This window comes from Mastigoproctus giganteus, chromosome 10, assembly GCF_048544385.1.
Source record: "Mastigoproctus giganteus isolate SK-2022 chromosome 10, ASM4854438v1, whole genome shotgun sequence".
NCBI classification, from domain to species: domain Eukaryota; kingdom Metazoa; phylum Arthropoda; class Arachnida; order Uropygi; family Thelyphonidae; genus Mastigoproctus; species Mastigoproctus giganteus.
In genome coordinates this window covers 37,783,791-37,798,938 of record NC_143584.1, presented here as the reverse complement: position 1 = coordinate 37,798,938, position 15,148 = coordinate 37,783,791, and the positions used below count along the sequence as shown (strand labels likewise).

Here is a 15,148-nt window from a genome sequence, read left to right as displayed (position 1 = left end):
CTTAGATGCACCTGTTCCTATTCTTAGATACCCTAACACAACCCATGTGTTTACTTGTTAATTACCATTAACAAAATTAAATGATACGTGAAAATCAGAAGGATATTTTCCACAGGTTAGCACAATAAAAATAAATTTAAGCTTACATACATAGCTTAATTAATATGTACATGCTAACTAGTTGATATAATATTTCTGTTCCCTGACATTTGGGAGGGAGGGGGATTGTAAAATTTAAAACAGCAAAAAAGATAAGTAATCAATAACAAAGAACACAGCACACACAAATTGCAACTAACATGATATGGGCAAATGAGATATGAAGTAACAAGTTTACGAAGCTTAGAAAATATGAATGAAGAGAAGATTCTCAAAATTTTCTTTTCTTTCTTTTTTTTTTTTTTTTTTTATATGATTGTTAATGTTTCACGGAAGGGAAAATTTCGCCATACAGTTATAGGTATTATTGTAAACGCAATAAGATAGAGCTTACTACCCGTTTATAAGAGCTTGCACTAACAGAAAAGCCCAATAAACCAGAAAATGGAAATTGTTTTTACTGTTTTATGGTTGTGACCTCCAGAAGTGTACTTTAGACAAATATCATAAAAGCGTTCAAACTTGATTCTTATAACTGAACATATGATAATGATGAAAGTGTAGTGCATTTTAATGATTGGAATTGATTTTAGAAATTAAAGCAGCTTATTCCACTAACCAGTGATCATGTTAACTGGCGCCTACTTATTTCACTTTACGATTATCTCCAACCTGAACACATGGTACTTCCTCTCAGCCAATAGCAGCATTTGTAAACGTGTTGGCTGCTTGTTATGTTTTTGCATCCTTTAGTTGAAGTAATTTTTTGTGTTGTGCTTTAATCAATATGTTAGTTTAATGAATTTTTTTAATCAACATGTACAATTTCCATTATAAAAATCACCTTTCAGAGAGATAAATAGTTAATTATATAGCGAAAATTTCAACTTCCGAGGTCTTGGAACGAATTACCAAAAAAACAATTTGTTATTGGGTTCACATTATGATATTTTCATGATATGATGGTGTCTCTGGAATGGAATAATATCGTAAAGCAGGGGTCCACTTTATTTCATTCTCTTATTAATTACATTATAAAAATTGTTGATGGACTGTTACTTACCTCAGGTGATGTGTCACCATGATCTCTTTGACTTATGAGCAAAGGTCCTCTTGAGCCATGAGTGTCAAATTCATAGTTTTGCTCAGGATCAGAATTGGGTTCATATGAATCGGAATTCTGTGGTGGTGAAGGATCAGGTGGTACATTAAGAATTAGCTCTCCAGTTGTTGGAGAGATGTCAAAATCCACTGGTAAGATAGATGGGTGTTTATGGAGTTGCTTTTTTAATTCCTGCAGAGAATCCTTGAAAAAAAAAAAAAAAAATGGTTTTAAACTAATTTAAAAAGAGAGAACAATCAAAACAAAAGGGTTTAAACAGCTAAACAGCTAACTTTATTAGACAATGTTACTATTTAAAATATAAAAACCAAACATTTATAACATTTAACAAAAGTTAAATGTTATAACAGTATAAAGCTATACTTATAGTTGTATACTGGTAGTGACATATTACAAAGTTGAAAGTTAAGTTAAAAGTTATTATTTTTGGTAACTTTTAACTTGACTGTCCCCCCCGCCCCAAGTGATGCAATAAGTTTGAAAAACTCTTGTAACTTTAATGGCTATTCTAGACAAGAGCTTGAAGTGTGGCTTCAACGATGCCTTTCAATGACCAGTTTTACAGGAAGCAGAGGGTAAAGGCGTGGAAACTAGATAGGCACTTCGAACGCCGTGTAGGAAGATGTAAGCTGGTGTAAAATGCCTGCCAATACCTTCGGACGCATTACAAAGAGGTACACCTTACCACTTGCATTGCCTGAGGAGACATTCTCCCCATGCATGGGGGTGGTTGGCCTTAATTGGTTTGTTTATTATACTTTTGGGAAGACTATGTTTGACACAGAGGAGTTTATTTGTGAGGTGGAAAGGAGGCCTCCCTTGTACAACAAGTCATTAAAAGACTACTACAGCAAAGACATAAAGGCAAAGTGTTGTACTGAAATTGGAAAATAAATGTTTCCGAACTGGGGTGAACTATGTAATGATGAGGAGAATCAGAAAGCTCAGTTCTGAACCTTATATTTATTATAAACATTACTTCTATTTCAGTACTGTTTCATTAGTTGACGAAATACGAGTTTGTTCACTTGCAGAGACAATTTATTGGTAGATTCTGGGTTATCTGTGTACGGAATCATCAATGTACATAATTTAAGTTAATAAAGAACATTATTATTATTAAATAAGATGAAAACAGTAATCAGAAAACTGCTGAAGAATATCCATTGCAACAGTGTAACTAATGTCAGCATTAACAAAAAAGAATTACATGCAGTTTCTGTCTTCTTCCAAAACAAATTTTGAAACCTTTCATTTCAAACATAACTTCGGTGTTTTTCTTTTTTGAAAAGTATTGTGAAAGCAAGCAGTAAGCTGCAAAGCCGGCGACTCTGTACTTTGTGGAAAAAAATTAATAGAGAGAAAAAAAATAAAATAAATAATGCAACTGTTTCTTGGCATAAAAAAAATGACTGAAAGAATTGCAGCGGATTGTTTTTGAAAAACGAAAAGATTGTCCTTCGTATCTTCAATGTGTATTGCATCTACTAATACAAAATGAAGGAAATTCATCTGTTGCACTTCTTTCCTTCCCCACCACCCCTAACTTTTCCAGCTTTTTTATTATTTTTTTTTCTTCACATTTTCCTTTTCTCCTAACTTTGCCTATCCTGGAACTTTGTTCCGATATAGACTAGCATGAAGGTAGTAGATCCTGACCGCCTCCACGTGGCGAGGAATGGGGGGACCCCGTGACCAGGTGTTGCTGCTTCCCACTTGCTAAGAGCCAGGTACCGGCCGATTACAAAACAACAGAACACATCATAACATTTATACACCCAACACACTACATACAAATGGCCGGTTTTGGCGTGAGCCTCCTTGTGTTGACGCCCCATTAGTACAATAGCGGCTAAAGGGGGAAACCCTGGGGTCCACCACAACAACACATGAGTATCCCTGAATATATCCCTGTTAGAAGCCACAAGCCAAACAATCTGCCCACCTTCTCAAGCACATTATGGGAAGCAACAATAGATGTAAGCTTTGCTACCCGCTCCATTGCTGGACATTTATCTTCCTGGAAGGTCAGAGAGGATTGGACAACCTCTGACCACAGAGTTATTATATTACAGATGCACCGTGCCCTTAACTGACAACCCACACCTAGAATTACCGTCAACAGATTCGCCATTGACAAGGCCAACTGGGAACAATTTCAAGAAGCACTGACTGGCCCTGTCCAAACTTTTGACTATGCAACCCTTACCCTGGACCAACACCAATGCACCATTGTAAACATAATTATAGAGGCTGAAAATGCAACCATCAAAAGGAAGAAACCATCCCCAGGCACGTTCCCCTGGTGGTGCCCAGAGCTTCAGAGACTCCGACATGAGGTAAATACACGCAGGAAAAAATTTCAACAAGCAAGAAGATCCTGGCCTGCAGAGGTGCAGGTCCTCAGACAGCAATACCGCGAGGTCAGGAATGAATACACCGGCTTGATCAGAACATGGAAGAAACAATCCTGGGAAATGCTAGTTTCAACTACCGGGAACGAGTATCCCTGGGGGGTTGCATATAAAGTCACAATGAACAAGCTACCCAAAAGAGAGGTACAGTAAACCCCCGCTATTTGCGGTATCTGTATTCGCGGTTTTGCGTATTCGCGATCGCCGATTTAATATAAAATGAAACCTAAAAAAATGTGAATTTTAAAGCGCCGTGAATATTTTCCGCCATAAAAAAACATGGGCGTGGCTAAATTATCTTTCCCGGTCAAAACAGCGCTCAATGGGTGGGTGGGGGGAGAGGGGTGACAAAATTGCTAGCGTGGATGTTTCTCGCTAATCCTTGTTCAGTATGTGTTATGCGCTTGTCATGGAAGGTTTCATCGTTTGCTTTTAATTTATATGCTTATAAATTGAATAAATTTATAAATTGATATGCTTACAAAAATGATAAATCTACCGTTTTGCAGTGTAAAACAGACTTTTTCGAGTGTGTTAACGGAAGAAAGTGACTTTATTGTGGACAAGTTCTTTCTAACCCCTACAAAAATATGGCTACGAATAACAAGAGAAATGTGAAAATATCAAAGAAGGTGATAACATTAGCGAATAAAATTGAGTTATTAGATAAAATTTCTAATGGTGAAAGTGTCTCCTCAGGTGGCAAAACATTATAAAATCAATGAGTCAACGGTACGATCAATCAAAAAATCGGAAGAAAAAAATCCGCCGTAGTGTCCATGAAAACGCGCTAATTGCTTCAAAAATTTGCTCTGTAACTCGTGATGTTAAATTAGAAAAAATGGAAAAGGCTTAAAATTTGTGGATAGAAGACCGAACTCAAAATAAAATTCCGTTAAGTTCACTCATCATTCGTGAAAAAGCAAAACTCCTTTATCAATACTTTAGCGAAACTGTCGATAGCACTGGCTGGATAAAATTTTTAGCTAGCAAAGGCGCTAGTTTGAAAAATTTGTTTGAAATTTCTAATAAATATTACATTTAATATTAAATTGTTTCTTATTTTCATTTCGATGCCATATGCTTGCATTTCACTATGTATTGTCTATGTACATAGTCATATTATGAAGGTACATGTAATGCATACATAGACAAAATTTTAGACTAGTTTTTCTTATATATTTCGTACTTTGGAACGGAACCCCTTAATTACTATGGGAGCCATAATTCAGTATTCGCGTTTTCGGTATTCGCAGCATTTCTCAGGAACGTAACCCCCATGAATAGCGGGGGTTTACCGTAGTTCCCTCGACTAAAACACCTGCCGGCTTCTATACAAAATCATGGCACCAATCAATAGACAATATCCTCAATACCACCTTTGGCAACTCCCCACAGCTCACTCCCCAGAACAGCTCCGTCTCTGCAAAGAAAACACAAACTACAACCCAGTACAACGCGAAGACCCATTTACACTAGCAGACTTGGCAACCACCAAAATACAAAACAAGAAGATGCCTGGTGAAGACTATCTGAAACCAAAGATTGTGAAAAAGGCTGTAGAATACATCCCAACAACTTTTTTTTTTTTTTTTTTTGTTAGTTGTTGGCGCATCGGCTTCTGTGGCCATAATGCACCTCCCAAGGTTTTTGCACTACTCTGACCCAAGCCTGAGGCGGGAATCGAACCCGCAATCTTTGGGTTGCCAGGCAGGCAGGCACTTTACCCACCCGGCTAACCCGATCCCAACAACTATCCTAAATTAGTTCAACCACTATCTCTCTGCAGGCTACTTCCCTCACGACTGGAGATCTGCACGGATCCGACTGATCTTGAAGAAAATCACAGGAACTTCCGGAGTTGTACAGACCTATAGCACTATTACCAGTACTGAGCAAACTATTTGAAAATTTACTCCCTAACAGAATAGAAAACCACTACCTAGAAGCAGGGCTACGATCCCCCAAACAATTTGGCTTTCGTAGAGGCTGCTCCACTGTAGATGCTTTGGAACGTATAATAACCACGGCTACCAACTGTAACCGCAAATACTTCCTGATGATCTCTGTCGATTTTACCGGGGCATTTGACTCACTCTGGTAGCTAAGTGCCCTCGGCAGACTCCGGGAGGCAAATATCCCCAATAACCTGTACAGACCAGTTAGTTTAACTTCTGTTCCGGGTAAAATAATGGAGTCACTAGTTAAAGATGCATTGCATGATCATCTAGACAAGACTGCAGCAATAATTCAGACACAGCATGGGTTTGTTAAGGGAAAGTCTTGTCTGACAAATTTGATAGGATATTATGATGTGGTTACAAAGGAACTGGATGCAAAAAATAATTTTGATATCATCTATTTGGATTTCAGGAAAGCTTTTGACACTGTTGCGCATGGAAGACTATTGTACAAATTGGAGCAGAATGGTATTAAGGGTAAGTTGCTACAATGGATAAAAGGATGGTTAAGACAGAGGATGCTAATCAATGGGTGCTGCTCTTCGAGGACTAATGTTATTAGTGGAGTCCCACAGGGTTCGATGTTAGGTCCACTGTTGTTTTGTATATTTATCAATGATATTGATGAAGGTATATCAGGCTTAATGTCGAAGTTTGCAGATGATACAAAGGTTGGCAGGGTTGTTAATGACAGTAATGGCAATGTGCTACTGCAACAGGATCTAGATAATTTGGGCAGATGGGCTAAGAAGTGGCAACTGAAGTTTAACCTTGACAAATGCAAAGTACTGCATATTGGTAGAAGTAACCCCAGAGAAACGTACCAACTGTGTGGTGCTACACTTAAGGTGGTAGATAATGAAAAAGACATGGGAGTAATTGTGCAGTCAGATATGAAGTTTTCTGAGCAATGCAGACAGGCTGCAAGGGCAGGTCATGGGGTTTTGTCAATGATATACAGGAATTTTGCTAGCAGGGAGAAGGAGGTGATTGTCCCTCTGTATAAGGCAATGGTCAGGCCACGCCTTGAGTACTGCGTACAGGTTTGGAGGCCTCATTTTAGGAAGGATATAGATTTACTTCAGCGTGTACAGAGAAGGGCAACAAGATTGGTGAGGGGAATGAAGGGATCCTCTTACCAAGAGAGGCTTAAGTTCTGCAAGTTACAATGGCTGGAGACTAGGCACCTGCATGGTAATCTGATTGAGGTGTATAAAGCCTTGAATGGGTTGAGCACGCTGAATTCTGATGGGATCCTTCCACTTGTTCAGATTACGAACCTAAGGGGGGCACAAATTCAAATTAAGAAAAGACAGATGTAGAATAGATGTGCGGAAATTTGCCTTTAGCCAGAGGGTGGTTAATTGCTGGAACAAACTTCCATCTGTCGTTGTGGAAGTTGACAGGTTAAATAAATTTAAGGAGGAACTGGACAGGCATTTGGAGGGAATGGTGTGATTTTTTTTTTTGGCTGACGCTGCATAAGCTCATACACTTGCTTTCTTGCATCACATGCCACTACTACTACTGGTATCAAAACCTACCTATCTGATAGAAGGGTCTCAGTATGTGCTCCCTACTCTCAACTTACTCGGCCTATCTTCCAGGGGTGCCCACAAGGTTCAATCCTGGGGCCACTCCTTTGGAATCTGGCGATGGACAGCTTCCTCAATTAGAATCTCAATGGGGCAGATGCACAAGCTCTTGCAGACGACCTCTTCCTGATGCTGGAGGCGGGCAGCCGGCCACAACTGGAAGCCACTGGAAACCGGGCAATTGACTTCCTGCAAACATGGGTGAAACAGAACCACCTAACGATATCAACCAAAACATCCTCAAGGGTTCTCTCGACACAAGAAGGCCACCACAAATCAAAATAGAAGGAACGACGGTTAAACTAACTACAGAACTAAAATACCTCGGAATCGTATTGGATAAAAACTTATCCTTTACCCCACACCTCGTCTATCTCCAGAGAAAGATCAGGAACTACTCAGCCCTCATAGCAAGAGTCACACGAAAAGATTGGGGACTAAGGAAAACCCTGTCTCTCTTTTACAAGGCTTTTTTCATCCCGGCTGTCTCATATGCTACAGGGATTTGGTACAACAAAGCAACCACAGCTGTCAACAAAAGGAAATTAGAATCAATACAGCATAGCATCTTGCTCACCATCACAAGAGAGTGCTGCACTGTCAGCTCTCATGCGCTGCAGGCCCTGGTGGGATCACTCCCCCTGGACTTGGAAATTGTCCGCTGCGGCATGCTCTTTCAACTATCCAGAGGTAAAAGTGTATCCTGCATCGGCTTCACTACCGATCCAGCCAACAACAGCAACTTAGAGGAAAAACGTCTTATCAACCATCTCCGGCAAACCTGGCAGTCCCAATGGGGGCAGAATCAACTAAAGGCGCCATAACACGGTTTGTTATGTGTTATGTTATATTTGTTATTTAGTCTTTAGGAGCATTAGCAACTAAGGCCATATTGCTCCAGGATATGCGGTGGTCATTCCCTGACCTTTCCGCATCCTCCGTATTTGGTGGTGATGGGCTTGAACCCCGGTCTAATCAAGAAGCATGTGCTACGCAGTGCTGCTCCTTCCCACCTAGCTACGGAGGCGCCACCATAACACGGAAATTTATCCTGGACGTTAACCCAAGTCTACCCCAACCAGCTGGCCCGGTTCTTATCGGGCTCTACACCACCTTCCTTCTAACAGGGCTCGGTTCCTTTAAGGCCAAACTTTCAATCTTCGGAATAAAAGAATCACCACTATGCCACTGCAATGAAAACCAGACATGGACACATCTGATGCATGAATGTCCCCTCTTTGAGGATATAAGATGCCAATTTATAACAAAAATGTTTCAACCTGAAGGATCAGGGACACCTTGTACTGTGGGAGGAGGAGTACTACAGAGCCCTTGCAATTTGCACACCAACTGTTAACCAGACTACAAGCACTACCACAACTTCCCTAGACTCGACACTGGAACTCTGACAACCGAAACGGACAACAATAACTATTACTTTACTGGATGAGATCTAGGTCCCATTAGTGACACCATCCCACACTGATATCCTGATTATTGGACCAGCAGTGGACAGGATCCTATCCCAACACTGACCAACTATTGGACGGGACACTGTTGTGGACCTGACGAAGCCACAGCTTTGCTGCATACACGCCATGTTGGTGATCTGAGCAGGCTCCCTTGTTCGGCCCTTTCTTCTCCCTCACCCCGACGGGGGGGGAGCTTTTCTGTCTATTCCCCTCCTCGCCGACCCCACTCTTCCCTCTGGTGGGGCATGGGCATGCCCCACTGATTCCACCTGGGGTCTTCTTCCCTATTGACCTCATTCTTCTGTCTTTATCCCCCAATCTTCATTCTCCCTACCCAACTCTATCTGTATGCAAGTGAATGCCCCACACGCCAAAAATAACTGTACCTAAGTTATGCTGTTTGCCCACCATTTTGGCTTTTCCAATTCTAGTGTAATATCCCCATGCAAATTTTTTTTATTTTTTTTTTAAGGTTCTAGCCACTGAAATCTCAGGAAACTAGGTGGCAGGACCTGCCAGAGTGAAAATTTAAAATAGTGGTTACCTGGTCTGCCTCCACAGGGCGAAGTGCGGGCAATGTTGGGCCTCAGCTGGGGTCCAGCGACTAAATGGCCAGAGGAATAACGGTATATAACATAACACACTCACGTGATCCACACACACTTTTAAATCTCTGGCCTTCCCAGTGAACTGGTACACTCACAATGAAAGCAACGCAGAGATGGGGGGAAACCCCTGGTGCGTTAGACACGTAACACACTTTGCACTTGTTGGAAGCCACAAGCAGGGTTGCCAATGGTTGGCTGGGACCACTTTAAGTAATAAATATCAACGTTGGAAGCCACACTGGAAAGAGGAAAAACTGGTGTAAAACTGATAACACTGCAATGTGCATTTGATAAAAAAAATTTTAAAAAGTTGTATTATTGTAATTGTTTTTAGGGATCAATATCGGTACAGCACCTTTTCTGGATGTATATTTGATCTTTAACAAAATTTCAAGAAAATATTTCTATTGACAGCTGCATTACAAACTTCGAAAACTGATGTCTTCTACTGCAAATCAAACACTAATCCTTTTTGCACAAAAGGTACTCCGTTACAGTGTGTATAGTGGAGAATGTTTTCCCATTTCAAAAGGATGGAAAGTACTCATCAATATTCCATCTGGAAATAATGTCAAGTGGTGGGAAGACAGTAACAACAGGTGTTTTATTCTGAAAAGTCCCGTGTGGTAAAATCAAACAGGAAGTTACCCTTTATGTTACTGAAAGTAATTCAGTAAGACAGAGTCTTACAAATACCTTAATCTCCGAATAAGAATAGCGGGTAGAAATAAAATAATTTTACAAACAAGGAAAACAAAATTTCAAAAATATTTCAATTAGTGGGAGTTGGCCTGTCGCTACAGTGCATAAAGCATAGAAGCAAACATCGGTACTGATTTCTGCATCACAGTATAAATTTTTTTTTTTTCACTAATTAACACTAGAAAGTTCATCAAAACTCTGTATTGACTTTCTGTAAAATAAAAAAAAAAATTCTTGGGAGATTTCCTGTGTTTCAAGCATAATAAAACTTTTTTTTTTTTAACCTGTTTGAATTTGCTGGATGAATTCACCATAGTTGTTTTCTCTTTCTACTCGCAATCAACACTACATAAATATGCAATACATTCAACTTGAACAACATCCATCTTGAATTTAGGAATAGAAAAAGTGAGTCGTTGGTGATATCCAATGAAATGTTAGAAGCACCCCATCTAGTTGGAAACGATCTGACATTAGGAGCGCTATATGTAGTTTGCTGTTTTGGAGGCGTTCACAATGCCAGCTTACGCTCGCACTTCAAGCACTCATCTAGTATAGCCCTAACAGATTTGATGTTCAGTTAGTTCTTTACTAACACCTGGGTTTTTTAATTATTTTTTTCTTTGAGAAAAAAAAAAATCTAAACTAACTACAGTATTTAATTTTAAAAAATCGGCGTCAGAAGATAAGCTCAGATTCCCTGGATAATAAATTTGAAGTGAGGCAAAGTCTGCAATGCTAACTGCAGACTTTGCTTCCTGGAATTATCTATAGTAGTAATCAAGGATTAAAGTGCTTCCAAAATAGAGGCTGATTTTAAGTGTAGGTATGGTATTTTTCTTTCAAACCATTTAATTCTCATTTACTTTATTGTAATTCCCTGCAAATGACTAATCTGTGGTCACAAAGAATTTTTTCAATCAGCTGCCTGGCAGCGACAGCAAAAGTGTAAAATTTCATTCCCTCTTTGCCTTTTAAAAATGATGATTTTATCAACATTAAAACTACTCATTATTCAACAGGATATAAAATATATATACACAGGTAGTTCCCGAATCTACAAGTTAATTCATACCTAGCACACGCTCGTAAATTGGGAATTTATTTCCCATAGACATAATGTTAAAAACAGGGGTTATGTTTTCAACAATGAAATTTACCATAGTAATGTTAAATAGTATGAATCAGAGTTGTAATACTCAATACGTTCTACTTTGATGATAATATTTGTAAAATAATAAGAGGAGTTTACCTCAATATAGTACGTAGAACACTTCCGTACGATACCTTCAGAAATTAAAACAGAAAAAACGAAAAAAAAACCGACAACTTATCGGTACATTAGAGTAAAATATTTTTAATTATTTTAAATTTTTTTAAAATAATTAAAAATTGTTTTTAAGTTGTCGATTTTTTTCGTTTTTTCCGTTTTAATTTCTGGAGGGTATCGTACGGAAGTGTTCTACGTACTATATTGAGGTAAACTCCTCTTATTATTTTACAAATAGTAATGTTAAATAAAGGTCAACAAAACAGTAGTTTATGCTTAAACAATGATTTATTTGTCCAAAGAAATGAAAACAGAGCCTTTAAAATCAAGCAAATTATAATAATAAAGAAATTATTTATGTCATACAAATATTAAAGAATGTTTATTCTTCATCATCACTAAATGCTTGTTGATGGTTCATCACTCATTGTTAGCTTGGCACTCATTGGAAGCACAAGGAGTCATCTTCTTAAGAAATGTTTCAAGAGTCATTTGTTTCCAAGACGGCCTTCTCTTTTCTATATAAATTTCACGATAACATGTAACAAATTTCCACACTCTTTTCTGCAGCCATCCTTTTCCAATTTAAATTTATGCACCACTTGCGTATCAGTCTCAGAAAGGATAAAAATGCCATCAGCATTTTTATCCTTTACAAATTTACTTAGCCCTTTTAAAGTCTTATACACCTCAATTATGTTAACCCAGATACTCTAGTCTTTATTATTAAGAATATCCTTTTTGCATCTCCAACTAATCTTGTCATTTGAATCTGCACCCTTTCCAACAGATCTGTCCTTTCTAAAATGAGAGTTCCAAACCTCTATGCAGCAACCCAGATGCAGCCTAACCATTGCTGTCCCTTCTAATAAAGTTCCTGACTTATCGTTGTTCTGGTAGCTTGTTTGCACTGGAGAGAAAATTTCATGTCAGACTATACAATTACTCCTAATATTTTTCATACTCCATTACAAACCCATCTGTATGTTTATCTAGATCGTCTTGAAGTAGCATACCCCAATTAGTATCATTAACCACTGTGCCCCCTTTGTATCATTAACAAGCTTTAAATATCTACAACAATGTTATTAATAAACATTAAAAATAGTAAGAGACCAACACTAATTGGTCTCTAACTATTTTTCAACAAGGCACTAATCCCTGTAGAACTCCACAAAGAGAAGTAGTTATCCACAGTAATAATTTCCCCCCAATCTCACATTGCTCCAGTTTATTTTTTATTATTTTTTTTTTATGAGAACCCCAAACATGAGAGGTATTAGAACCTATAGTACTTAGTACCGTGCTTGGGTTTGAGGTTAAGAAGACGAAAGAAGATATTTGTTGACATTGGACTTGAACTTCTGTAGATTGTAATTTTCAGGAAATACGTATGAAGGAAGGTTGTTCCAGAAAACTGCAGTTGAATGAATAAATGAGGAAGATGAAAAGTTGGTTCTGTGGGTTTGAAGTTGGACAGTAATTGGATGTTGGCTGGTGGCGGCACGTGTTCGGACTGTTTTGAAAGAGAGAGCAGGAATTATAGAAGCCAATTCAGAAGAACAGCGCCCATGGAAGTATCTGTAGAAGAGGCATGCAGCAGAAATAGTGCGTCTATGAGAAAGCGAGTGGAGAGACTCTGTTAGAGATTAATCATTAATTAACCTAACTGCCCTCTTCTGAATGGAATCAAGAAGCCGGAGAGAGGTTTTGGGGGCACCACCCCCAGATATGGGAACAATATTCCATGTCAGGGCGAATTTGCGATTTATACAGAGTGAGCAGCTGTTTGGAAGAAAAGTAACGCTGAGAGCGAAAGAGAAAACCAAGTTTTTTAGATGCAGAGGAAGCAATATTTGTATTGTGCTTGTGCCAAGAGAGATTAGAAGTCAGGGTAATCCCCAAAAGAGATATATCATTTTGCCGAGAAATCAGAGTGTCACTAAAGATAAGCATAGGAGTAGAAGAATCCTTTTTGCGAGATATAAGACAAGACTGAGTTTTAGAAGGGTTGAAATCAACTAAGTTGTCTTTGCCCCACTGGAGAATTACCTGAAGATCGGCATTTAAGGAATTGGTAGCAGATTTACGAGAAGTTGAAGCTGATTGAGCAGGAAAAGGTTTCTCAAAATGGAAAGTTGAATGCAATGTGCTATCATCGGCAAAACTATGGATAGGATTTCCAGTCAATGGAAGAAGGTCATTGATATACAAGAGGAAAAGAGTGGGGGAAAGAACTGAACCTTGGAGGTCACCGGCATTAGTGGAGAAGTTAGAAGACAGAGAGCCATCTACCATCACCCTCAGTGAGCGATCAGAGAGAAAACTGGATAACCAATTACTAAAAACAGTTGGCAAACCATAAGATGGAAGCTTGTTTAGAAGACCTTTATGCCAAACACGATCAAAAGCCTTTGAGGTGCCAAGAGCAACTACTTGTGTTTCACCGAACCTTTCCATTGAATTAGTCCATAAATGGGTAACATAAGCCAGAATATCTCCAGTGGATCGACACTGACGGAATCCATACTGGTGATCGTTGATCAGACGGAAGGTTTCTAGTAGTTTAAGAGTTGGCGGTTAATTGATTTCTCCATTACTTTAGAAAGAGTAGAAGTAATAGCAATGGGACGATAATTGGATGGGAGGAATTTGTCACCCTTTTTAGGAACTGGCTGGATATGAGCAAATTTCCAAGCAGAAGGAAAAACACCTTTGGAATAAGAAAGTGAAAAAAGGCGGCAAAGAATAGGAGTAAGTTCAGGAGCACAGGTTTTGAGAACAAGTGGAGAAATACCATCAGGACCTGGAGCTTTCTTAGCATCAAGATTCATCAAAATCCTTCTGATATCCTTTTGACGGAAGACCACAGGAGGCATTGAATGGAGCGTGTTGGGGAATGGTGGGAGGTGTTTTACCAAGATCATTAATACATGAGCTGGAAGAAAAATGGGATGCTAGCAGGTCAGCTTTATCCTTGGCTGAAGTGGCAACAGAACCATCTGGTTTGGACAGAGGTGGGAGCAAAGATGGGCAAAAGTTGCGGCCAATAGCTTTGGCAAGAGACCAGAATGCTCGGCTACCATTAGGGCAAGAAGCAAGTTTTCTACTCTTAGCCTGTTCAAACTCTAGTTTGGACTGGTTAATAACTGCTTTTCAGCTGTTGCGAGCTTTGGTGTAGGCAGAAAATGAAACTGAAGAATTAGAAACAAGCCAATTAAGATATGCAACATTCTTCTCTTGGACAGCCTTAGCACATTTATTGGAAAACCAAGGTTTAGATAAAGGACGAGATTTTAAAGTGGAGTGTGGGATAAAGGATTCCATTCCTGCAAGAATAATTTCACTGACACGATCTGAGCAAACGTTGACATCAGAAGTTTCGAAACAGTAATCCGACCAACGAAAAGAAGAAAAGAAGTCTCGCAGGTCATCCCATTTTGCATTCTTGTAATGCCAAACAATACAAGGTTGGGAATAGCCATGAGATAAAGGTTCCATTGGAGAAGAGACAATCACCAAGTTGTGATCTGAAGTGCCTAAAGGACCTCTCACTTCGACCGTTTACTTAGAAGGGTTGTTTGTGAGAAAAAGATCAAGCGTATTGGCTGTATGATTAGGATTGTCCAGTATTCTTGTAGGTAAATGGACAATCTGTGCTAGGTCATTAGTAATTGCAAAAGCCTCAGCATCTCGACCTGCTGGGTCGGTGTGACTAGAACACGGAAGCCAGCTGGAGTTGTGAACATTAAAATCACCAAGGAAAATTACTTCACTGTAAGGAAAGTTGGACTGGAGAAAGTCAAGTTGCAAAGAGAGGAAGTCAAAGAGCTCCAAGTGATTAGTGGAGTTGGGAGAACGGTAGAGACAACAGATGAATTTGACACAATGAAGTAGAGAGATT

At 39.1% G+C, this 15,148-nt stretch overlaps 1 protein-coding gene across 1 annotated transcript in view; it reads right to left on the bottom strand.

The window, feature by feature from the left end:
* LOC150078990 (patj homolog) overlaps positions 1–15,148 on the bottom strand; it is a 946,782-nt gene that overhangs the window by 870,929 nt on the left and 60,705 nt on the right. The window contains exon 4 of the mRNA XM_090382912.1: positions 1,163–1,405. Within this exon, the coding sequence (XP_090239038.1) occupies positions 1,163–1,405 (243 nt within the window). The remainder of the gene's footprint in view (positions 1–1,162; positions 1,406–15,148) is intronic.